The sequence below is a fragment of the Oxyura jamaicensis genome, chromosome 6 (assembly GCF_011077185.1).
Source record: "Oxyura jamaicensis isolate SHBP4307 breed ruddy duck chromosome 6, BPBGC_Ojam_1.0, whole genome shotgun sequence".
Classification (NCBI taxonomy): domain Eukaryota; kingdom Metazoa; phylum Chordata; class Aves; order Anseriformes; family Anatidae; genus Oxyura; species Oxyura jamaicensis.
In genome coordinates this window covers 28231070-28242512 of record NC_048898.1, presented here as the reverse complement: position 1 = coordinate 28242512, position 11443 = coordinate 28231070, and the positions used below count along the sequence as shown (strand labels likewise).

At 33.2% G+C, this 11443-nt stretch overlaps 1 protein-coding gene across 5 annotated transcripts in view; it reads right to left on the bottom strand.

Moving 5' to 3' along the window:
- ATRNL1 (attractin like 1) overlaps nt 1-11443 on the bottom strand; it is a 489972-nt gene that overhangs the window by 205449 nt on the left and 273080 nt on the right. For all 5 annotated transcript variants that reach the window (XM_035329979.1, XM_035329982.1, XM_035329977.1 and 2 more), the window contains exon 26: nt 10659-10737. In XM_035329979.1, coding sequence (XP_035185870.1) covers nt 10659-10737 — 79 coding nt within the window. The remainder of the gene's footprint in view (nt 1-10658; nt 10738-11443) is intronic.

The window sequence follows — 11443 nt, the reverse complement described above, 5'->3', positions numbered from 1 at the left end:
AAAAAAAAAAAAAAAAAAAAAAAAAAAAAAAAAAAAAAAAGCTTGCATCCCCTGGTACAGATGTTCTCTACAATTTTTAAAAAATATTTTGAACTAATCCTGCCTACAGCACTCTTGTAACCTGCCTTCTAGCATCTACAAATTTAATAGATGTAATCTCTAATTGTTTAACACAGGTCATAAATAAAAAAACTGACAAGTTCTAGAGCTAGGACAAATATCTGAGGTTAACCTGTAGTTAATGACTCGTATTACTGACAATGGATATCTAAGTATGCTTTTCTGACCAGTTTTGCACCCACTCCACAACTATCATGTGACAGCCTTGTAAAATCTTTTATGATGCCTGACTCTACAAACCTGAGATGCTTTCCCTGCCTCTCAAAAGGACCTAGCAAGGCCTACCTTAGATGAAAACCTTTTTTTTTTTTTTTTTTTTTTCATTTTTGATTTTTTTCCTAAAAAAAAAAAAAATATACAGGGTTTTAATATTTTTTTTTTTTTTTTTTTTTTTCTTCACCTTTATGGGTGCTTACAAACAGTTCAGGTTTTGTTCAAGGATGTTTCTGGAAATTTACTGTCCATAATTCTTTGGCTTCTATTTTCCTCCCTTTCTACAGAAATGATTTATGCTCATTGTTTTCCACGAGCTTACAGTGTACTGGATGCTCTAACCAGAGGTGAAATTTGAACATTTCACACATGGTTGATTTAGTCATTAACAACATTAACAGTGCAGACTTCCTTTCCATCTGAATAGGAAAGAGGACAAGTTCAGGAATATTGCTAACAGATACTGTTAAGCCAAAATGCAGTGTGTCTGATACTTTTAGGTCACATACCCTGGCAGAGCTTTTTTTAATGTGCTCCCACTGTATTCTGAAAATATTTTGACTTAACTTTGCAAGGGCATAAATGACTGTGGTAGGTAAAAAGTATAATCAGTATTGTACATCATTACCATATTCAGAAAGCATAAAGCCATAAAAAATGGGTGATTGGTTTTAGTTAAGCTGAATATGAAACATGAGATACTTCATATTTTCATAATGTATTTTATCATACATTGCAATATGTAATAAATATAACACCTTAAGCTAACAGACTGTACTTCACAACATGTTTGTATCTCTGATTAGTAGCAATATACCCAAACAACAATTAAGAAGTCAGTTCAGCGTCCAGTTCACTTACTTCTCCTGCCTAAATGGACCAATGCCTAAATAAATTGCTTAGGCACAAGTAGGATTATTGGAGAATAAAGCAAAACAGTCATGAGAATAGGCTCCCCAAATAACAGCAACAGTGTCCGTAAAGAAAAACATATGAAGACCTGTACAGATGGGGAAACTTATGGCCTAGGCAGTGAAGCAATTTGCACAAGGGCATCTCTAAGACCAGTAAAAAAAAACATAAGAGTCTTCCAAACCCAAAATTCTGAGTGGGACATGCCTCTCTGCCTGCCTCCTCCAGGAGTATTTCTGAATTTGGCTGTACAAATATAAACGACTAAAACTATTTAGATATGATAAATCTAATTAACTTCAAGTCAAAATGTATTTAGAGCACAGAAAGCCAAAAAAGTTCAACCCACAGGGTTTATTGTGGTTTCATTTTTGTTAATTATATGTGGTTTAATTGATTGGTAAAGCAGTCTAGAGTAATTTACTGATGTTACAATTTAACTGCCTGTAATACTGCATTCAATCCAATAAATTCCAACCAAAAAATCAAATTGTATTCTGTTTTCCAGAAATGACTTGTGCATAAATTGAACAGCATAGATAAAAATAATGATCCGTTCAAATATTCATATTCCCTATAGAACTTTTGCTACTATACAACTGTCCTAAAATAATATTACATTAATTTTAATTAAATTTTGCATTTCAAAGCATTCTTTCCACACAAGTTTTTGTGTGACTTCTGTCAATACTTGAAAGATGAAAGGAAAGCCAAAGGTTATATGTTAATTATTAATTATCTGTTGAAAATAAATATAATGAGCTTAGTTTATATGAGGTTGCATTAACTCTCAACTATTGTTTGCAAACTGCTGGAGCAATAAAAACTATAGCTCCAGGAAGGATAGACTTCATATCATTATAGCCTTGAGAAGGAATAACTACTCTACATTTTTGTACATGGTATTGTAAACTCATGGTTTGTCCTAAAGACATTTCTTTTCAGCCTAAGATTCCAGTGTCTGTATTAAGAGGTTGCTAAAGAAATATGGATATATATGTTGATTTTGTCACCATGTGCCTACTTTTTTTCCCCTTCATCCCAAAGTAAGGAGAGAAGCCTACAATGTGCCCAGGTAGTCTCTACAGTCAAGTTTTGCTCAGAGCGACGACACCAAGGAATGTTGTATGTATAAATGTCTACAAAAAGCACAGAAGCTCCTCATACAGTTTGTGATGGCAACCATATTGACATTCACAGCATGATGAGATTCTAATGAGAGATTAAAGCACAGGCACTGAAGAAGTAAGCTGGTGAAGTTAACAACAAATTTCCAGTTCCATTGATCATTGCAATCCCTTTACATTGAAATACATTAAAGCTCAGACCTTAAGATGAAGTTATCAACATAGAAGAAACCTTTAAAAAAATGTTTTGAAGACACTAAAGAGAGAAATAAGAATTTTGTCTATTATCAGTAGTAATTGTAAGAAAGACAAAGGACAATACAGTTATTTTAGAAGGCATGTACTATCCATGATGACTAAAATGAAATGCAAATATTTTGGAATAGAGTGAGATATAATATTAATCCCTCTTTACTGCTATTCAATTGCACGCATACAGAAACATATCTAAAACTCAACTCTGAAAAAATTACATATTTGATATATTTACAAATATAGTTGGAAGTTTGTTTAAGCAGATATACGTTGTGAAAGAACACCAGTAATACATCAGCTGTCTACAGACCAGCTAACAAACATTTCAGACGTTACGAGCAATTAGAATTATTGTTACCATGCATTAAGATATATATATATATTTTTAGAAAGATTAATATTCAACTGTAAATAAACAGAACTTTAGGTAAAATGGAGGACCAGTGGGAAAGAGATAGGAACTATACATCTCTTGGACATTGAGTTGCCTCCCTGCTCTTGGAGGAAAAGCAATCCTGACTTCTGTTTCCTTCATGAATCCCATATCATTGGTGAGTCACCTGAGCCAAAGATGCCCAAGCAGTGCCACCAAAATAGCTCCCACTCTGACAAAAGTTGAAGAGGAACTAAAACTGCATTTGTACTTCCCATTACAAGCCTTTTCAATCTTCCTTCATAGCAGAATTCTTCCAAGTTTTGTTTTTGTTGTTTGCTCCTAAATCCACCAATTTCTTACAGGGCTTTATGTTTTAATAGAGACAAAAAATAAGTACAGTACTGCAAACACAGAGGAAATATAAATGTAAAGAACGGTCTCCCAAATTTGGGCCAACATTCAACACCTGCTCTTTTGTTTTTGTTAGGAGACAATAATGAGTCATCTATTTTGGTGCAATCCTCTTTATTTACAAAGAACATATTTACCATCGCATTTCCTTTAACACTGTGGAAACAACTCTAGATGACTTTTCTTCTCAAAAATTCAAAAGAAGCTCTCTGGCTCCTTCCCAGGACCTTACTGCAGACTGCCTTTCTCACTGTCTGCTTCTTTTTGCAGACAGGTAGTTTACTGAAAAGTCTCCTAATGCTCTTATGTTTACAACTAGTCCCATGGAAACCTCTCAGACCATACAGCTTAACAGCTCCTTAGGCTCTGCCAAGTGGCTGGTTGCCTCAGGCAGTCTTTTTCATTTTTTTTCAGGTCCCTCTTTCTCTTAAATAATTTTAATTTTTACTTCCTGTTAACTTGAAAACTTAACCTGATAAGATTTAACCAGGTCTGTGACAGCAGGAATTAATATAGTCCATTATAATATACATATAAATATATACCTATATTTTTCAGGTAATGTTATCTCCAGCAGCATTTTATTCTAATCCTTAGATATTTGAATTTTGATAATAGACTCTAGTGAATACCTCAACTATTAATTTTAAAGTACTGCTATCATCAGTAATAACTATATCCAAACTTTCTTCTATACACGCACCCATGAATTATATATAATGAAGTCAATTTATTTTGATTATTGCCTCTTGGGATCATTCAGGCTAACTACACTATGCAAGCATGAAAAGGAACTTTGGTTATTATGTATTAAGAACAACAAGTTTCTTCTCCTGGTCATATCTAGATATAATTAAAACACCTGTATAGTTTATGCTTTGCAGCATTTAAAGTTGTGTCTCTTGCTGAGTCATGTAGCACTTTTTATATCTGGGTCGTTGGTTGGCCAGACTGCATGTATATTGGAATACACTTGAGCTCTCTTTTGGAGCAAATCTGCTGATTCCCAAAAAAACAAAGTGGTAATTTTGCTAGTATAGTTTATTTCCTCCAGTCTACATTACACTCTAACACTATTCCAACAGACCTGTGCCCTCATGCCATGCCTTTGAAGTACAAGGGAAACCATCATAACCATGCGGGGTCCAGATAAAACCAGTCAGTCCTCTGCAGTCAGATCATGGTGAATTCATCCCGAAGACCACAATTCAAAAACAGAATTGACACTAGACACCTACAATTACTTCCTGGGATGGATGTGTTTGGCAGAAGATACATAAACTTCAACAACTAAGATGAGTCCTTCAGTCTCAGCCCCTAGCCTTATATGACAGTTGTTCACAGAAGCCTCTTAGAACTATATATTTTATTGAGATATCTATGTTAGATCAACTTTGTGTAGCTCACTCCAAAATAAGCCTTTCCAATAGATTAGTGAGTCTGCCACTTGTACCATTTCACATTTTTCTATCTAGCGAATAAACATGATTTGAGCAGAGCTATTATAGGAATTAATCAGGTAATAATTGCTTATTTTTATTAAGTGACAGTTTTATAATTACAACCTCAATTTTACAAAATTAAAGATTAACTCTCACTAAATAAAGACAATTTGACTCACTGGATCCTTTATATAGTCAGTCTCCCACAACTAAATCACAGTGTAAAGATGAACACTACAAAAATTGGGTGGGATGAGCTGTTTTTGTGTCTCTCAGAAGTGATTGCAGAGTGAGTCCTGAGGCAAGAGCTAGTGCCAGCTAACTAGGCATATCACTTGAAATGTTCATTCAGAGAGGAACCTAAATTTTAGGTTGGGAAGAATGCAGAAAAAGTCAGCCTAAAATAAATGCCCCAGTTGTCCTCAGTAAAACTACAACCTCAGTTGAAATAAGCAGTCATAGCTCTATTGATTTCAGAAGAGCTTGAGCAATATAACAAATTGAGATTCTAGTCCTATGAATAGCTCCTTTGACTTCAGAAGGATTACTCACAGTCTATGACTAAGTACATATAGATGTGTAAGATATTTGCTAAGCAACAGACAAGAAGCTACCAAAAAAGAAAAGTGGGGTTAACTTTGAAACACAAAGTCTATAATCCTGTAGACACCTACATGCATGAATAAAATTACACATTGGGATACTTTAATTATATGTAAGAATATTTTCTTGTTTTCTTTATAGGACCACCTATCTTTGGTGGTCCCTTACCCACATTAAAACATATAGATGAACCAAAGTATTCCTTTTGCTCCTTTGCTTCATGTTCAAGAATACCGTGTTCTATGTGTATTAACATTCCTAAGCTAAACATATTGCACTTCATAAGCAATATTAAATACACCAAAAACCATTATTACACTTAAAAAAGGAATACTTTAAAAATGCAAGTGACCTTACAATATAAAGTAAAACAGTTCTAGCTGGAATTAACATATTGTCTACATTTATTAGTACTACCGACATAACTGAACTTTCCTGTTCTTATTAGGGTTACCATAGAAATGAGCATAGAGTTGTTACATTAATTGTTACTGTTATTAAGAAGTAGTCTATTTCAGCTTCATTTGTGTTTTTAAGAATCTTTGAATATTCAAGAGAATAAAACTACCCTGATATTGAAATTAGGGTTAGAAAAGTTTTTTTGTTGTTGTTGTTTTGTTGTTGTTGTTGTTTGTTGTGTTGTTGTTTTAAAAAAAAAAAAAAAACATAAGCTTATTTAACAAAATGAAGCAATAAGTTGTGTGGCACCCACACACTGTATAAAGCAAGTATTCTGTATAATTCCATGTTTTTATGCTTGTGTATGCTATTCTTTCAGACAGGCAAATGGTGCACAGCTGACTGTATAATGAAATGCTATATATAAATATGAAAATTCTAATAAAGGAATGATATTAACCTTTAAAGTTAGGCAAGCATTTTACACATATAATACCATGCTTTCAAACATTTTTACATAAATGTGCAATTGTGCATTACTTCCTAATTTCTCAAGAGACTTACAGTGTATTACACAAGCAAATAAGAATCCAAGTCTTATTTTTAAGATATATAAGAGTTTTCTGTTATGTAATTATAATATGTAAAAAAAAAAATCATAAGAAAAAATATAAGACTGCATTTTAACTAATTGTCTGATCTAATATACACAAATAGCACACATTGGCCTACACATATATTTTGTGTTTGTTGGGGAGGAGGGAAGAGAAGAGGACATCTGCATGTTTATCAGTGATTGCATGTTTCTGGATTAATGACAACAAATCTTTAAAACATCTGGCTGAATGCAGTTTATGGTGTATCTTAGCAGCAGCTGCTTTACCTTATGAAGGACAAATATTTGCTATAATACCTCAGCTAGAAGATCTGAGGCTTATAAACCCATCTGCATGAGCTCTGTTAGTGACCTCAGTGTAGTTTTTCTGAGAGCAAAACAAAAACCTTGATGTGTTGCTAATTGGAAATTGCTTTGGATGCAAATTTCATCTGTAGTGTGGTGCCTTTCGGTCAAAAGTAGTTCAAGGGACAAAAGCTTTGAGACACTATGAAAACTGGCAGGCAACCTGTCAAGCTTTTCTGTACAATGTTCTATAAACAGATTCTCCTGCAATGATTCTCAGTAGAAGATTGAACAAACACTTTAAATATGAAATATGCAGAGACAACAAATAACGTTATCTTCCATTTTCTTATTTGGTAAATCTGGGCGATATATCTTTTGTGCGTGTGTGTGAGTGTGTAAAGAAGGAAAAGAGGGTCAGACTGAAACTTCACAGATGGGCTCCTGGGTATAGAATGCAAGAGGCCTAACAAATCTTTTGGGAAGAAAATGACAGGTCTCACTTTTTCATCCACTGAACTAACAAGTGCAATTTCACAGAAAAAAAAAGGTACTGCTAGAAAGATTTGTGAGTCTTTGGAAGAAAAGGAAGGATAAGCAATTAAAACCTAGAATATATATCTGATCTTTTTATGCAATTAGTTTAGAGTGTTCTAAAAATACTTTGCTGCTTCTGAACTTGAAATACTTAGGGACTCCTCCAATTTATTTGACAAATATTTCTCACCTTCTTTCTACTTCTACATGAAGTTCCAGGCTTGCCTGCAAATGTTATCCTGCTTTATAAGTAGGAACTTGAGTTTGGTACCCAAAAGAATGTTCCAAAGTCCTCTGGTTTGTTTCTCAAGAAAGATAGTGCCATAAGAAAAATGCTTGGGAAATCAGCTTATAAAATTTTGTGCTATTCCTTCCAAGGATCAATCTCTCTCAGATAAGCAATATTTCACTATCATATTTCTTAAAAACACTGTCCTTTCTTAAAAACATTTTTAAAATGTCACTGGAGGGATGGGTAGGTAAGGTGTCAAGGGATGCCAGGCAGGAGGTTGTTCATGTTCTTCTGCAATGTTTCACTGATCTTTTTAGAACCATGAAATAAAAGAATGATACTTCCAATTTTCTTTCAATGCAAAAGGTGAATAACTTTGATGGTAGAAGGTGAGAGAGAGAGAGTCTTTCTGTTCTTTCTTACTCTTTCAGAAGGCAGGAATGAAGAACAGAAACTCAGCCAGGAGTTAAAGTATAAATTTAGATGTTCAAAAGATAAAGCACATCTTATGAGGCAGCAATTTAAGCAGGAAAAAGCTGAGAAGCAAAATTTTATTATGAAAAAAAAAAAAAAAAAAAAAAACTAAAGTACATGGCTTATGGAAAAAATGATCTCAACTAATTAAATTGAAAGAAAAATAGATGTGGGAAAAGGGAAGTTAAATTCAGTGTTAACAAACATCAATTAAAGTTCTTTGGAAAACATAATTTATATATTTTTTTCATATACATATAGTAATGTCATACATATACATGTAATAGAGATTAAATTCAAACGAACTGCTCACGAAGATTTTGTCAGTACTCGGAGCAGCAGAATGTAAATCTTCATTCAATGGGCAACAAATTAGGGAAGAAATTAGAGATAAAAATTCTAAATTCATAGAAAATTGAGACATTCCCACTACACAATGGGAACAACTTGTTCTTGCTTTGCATTGGACTGATGCCATGCTACATTCAGTTTGGAAACAGTAATGACCAAGTCTAGTCAAGCATAAAAGCCAGAAAGCAAAACACATGAATTTTGAACTAAACATAGAAGTCCAACAAAACTTAAAAAGAACATATATTTGCTTACGTTAACTGTGTGATAAAATTCATTACTAAAAGATCACAAGAACTGGATAATAAGATTCTACTTCTCTAGGGGAAAGCAGAGGTGAAAAATAAATCGGGTGTTCGTGATGAATAGATATTAACAGCTATTAACAGCTCTTTCCATATTTGTTTGTGTTTCTTTTATATTTAATGTCTTACTGTAGTTTGTGTCCATATTGAAGGAAACATCTAAAGAATCAACATTCCTGTCTTTCAAGGACTAAAACAGAAGAAAACCTCATCAGTCTAGAACAGTGGGTTTTAAAAGTAGGTACTTCAGGATTCTTTTCAATAATAGATAGCCTTCTACTTGTGTGTTATTCAGACAATTTATTCACACTTCATTCCACAGCCTTAGAAGAAATCCTACCTATGAAAACTTCTGCTTATCTAGATTAAAGGAAAACATTACATGGAGAATTCTCAACAAATTATTATCTGACATGAACTGCTGCTGATGTGCTATAGTGGATTGAAAATACAAACAATTTGCTTAAACATTTATGAACATAATGCTACCAATCTGTAGGCAATATTTCTTACCTCATTTAAAATATGAGGAAATACCTACTCAAGTAATTTTAAAATCAAACAAGGGACAAGGACGATGGCTACAGAATAAATTAAAAATTCAAAATTTCAATTATCTAGAAGAGAAACCATGGAAATAAGAGTAGACTCCCTTAATCTATAAATTGGTATGTTCATATTTATGCTTAAACATGCCAATAACACAACCTGATTAACATGAGAAATATCAAAGAATTGCTGCATTCCATCACAACACACTGTAGCACAGGACTATTCATGAGTTAAGTACTGAGACAAACTCAAATGAAATATTAATAAATTGAATTGAATGCTGTATTTTAACGTTACTTTCATCTACACTTTGCAAACAATAACAAATATGTGAGCATTTGCCCTTAGATGTAGAACATGCTTTATATTATTAATGTAAAAAAAAAAAAAATACATAACTACTATAACATATGTCTTTCTTTGTAGCTCCAGTTTAAAGCTAGGACTGGGCATTAGAGCACTATAATTTCAGTGAAGGAAAATCGTATGTGCTAGTTACCTGACACTTTTAAAACGTATATAAATTCACTGTAGATCTACAGTAAAAAAAATAAATAACTAATAAAAACATTTTTTTGAACATTCCAAGTGCCAGTATACTAAGAAAAAATTATTCATTAGAGAAAGACTCAGCTTTTATTTATTTATTCAGATTACACTACTACTAAGCAAGTATTCTTTCCAAAAATTATCCAGATCAGAAGCATCAAAAGAAAATATCCATCTAAAAATACCTATTTTATTTATGAGAATACAAGTATAGGTTAACTGAATCTTGCCATATACATGTAGCAATATACATAACCTAAATTTAATCTCATCTAAGTCTAATCAGTTGTTAAACAGATAAGAACAAATAATTGGGCCAAATTTTCCAATGCAACTCTAACTATACACATTATAAAATAATATGGCTTGTGTATGAATATTTATTGAAGAGGTTTAATTGTGCCATGGTTTTAATGACAAAACTACTGATGTCAATAGAACTAGAATTTTGCTTTGAATTTAAAAAAAAAAAAAAGGACAAAAAAGACAAAAAAATATATAAACTCTTTGCAAAGAGAATTTTCTCATTTCAGTAACTTTTGATAATGACACAGAAAAGTAACAACACCAAATAACCTACTGGGTAAATCTGCGATACTACACTACAATCCTGTGTTCAATCATTTACCAATGTAGTATCTTGAGACTGGAAGTATATTCCACTATAAAAAAAAAAAAAAAAAATCTAGTTCTGCAATTTCTGTAATTTAAAGCAATGTTTTCTTCTTCTTCAACATAAAAAGTCCAGGGGTGAGGGTGGGGGGAGTCAGTAGAATGTTGAGAGAAATTTAAATTGTGTATACAGGGGAGAGTGGGGAAAGGGAAAATGGGATTCTTCATCAAAGCTCTCAATACATTCTGGAAGTTATGATACCACAATAATCTTAAATTATTAATACCTCTCTCCGTCGAGAAGCCCAACAGGTTTGTTTGATTTTCCAAACGACGGCAGCTACCAGCAGTAAGGATAAGAAACAACTGCAATTACAAAAAATATATATATATTAAAAAAAAGTAGTTGTAACATAATTGTCTGAAAAAGCTTAATTTTTTAGGGTATCAAAGGTAATGAAAATATATTTAAGCATGGAAGAAGAAAAAAAAAGAGGAAAACTGAACTATGCCAGGATGACAAACAACTGTCAACCATCCAGGTTCAAAGTTAAACAAGGATGCACACCTATGACACTGCAATTAACTTCATGAAGTGCTACTGTTGTCTCCATTAGTGTTGGATAAGCTCCATTACAACATTCAGCAACAGTCCACATACCCATAACAGTCTCAACAGTCTCACGCTGCAAGTTCCAAGGTCACCAGATGGAAAAAGGGTGAAATATATAAAAAAATGATAAAAAATTATACTTCTCTCCTGGTATGTAAATTCTGAATAATCTCCTGGGATAAAAGAATTATGATTCTTTTAGGCAAGGAATATGATTGTTTTGAGCAACCAGGTTTGCAGATGACAATAGGTCTCTTTAATCAGGGAAAACATCCTAAGGAACATAACTACTTTACAGCCCTGAAGACACAACAGACAAAACAGAAAGGAAGGAAGGAAGGAAGGAAGGAAGGAAGGAAGGAAGGAAGGAAGGAAGGAAGGAAGGACGGAAGGACGGAAGGAAGGAAGGAAGGAAGGAAGGAAGGAAGGAAGGAAGGAAGGAAGGAAGGAAGGAAGGAA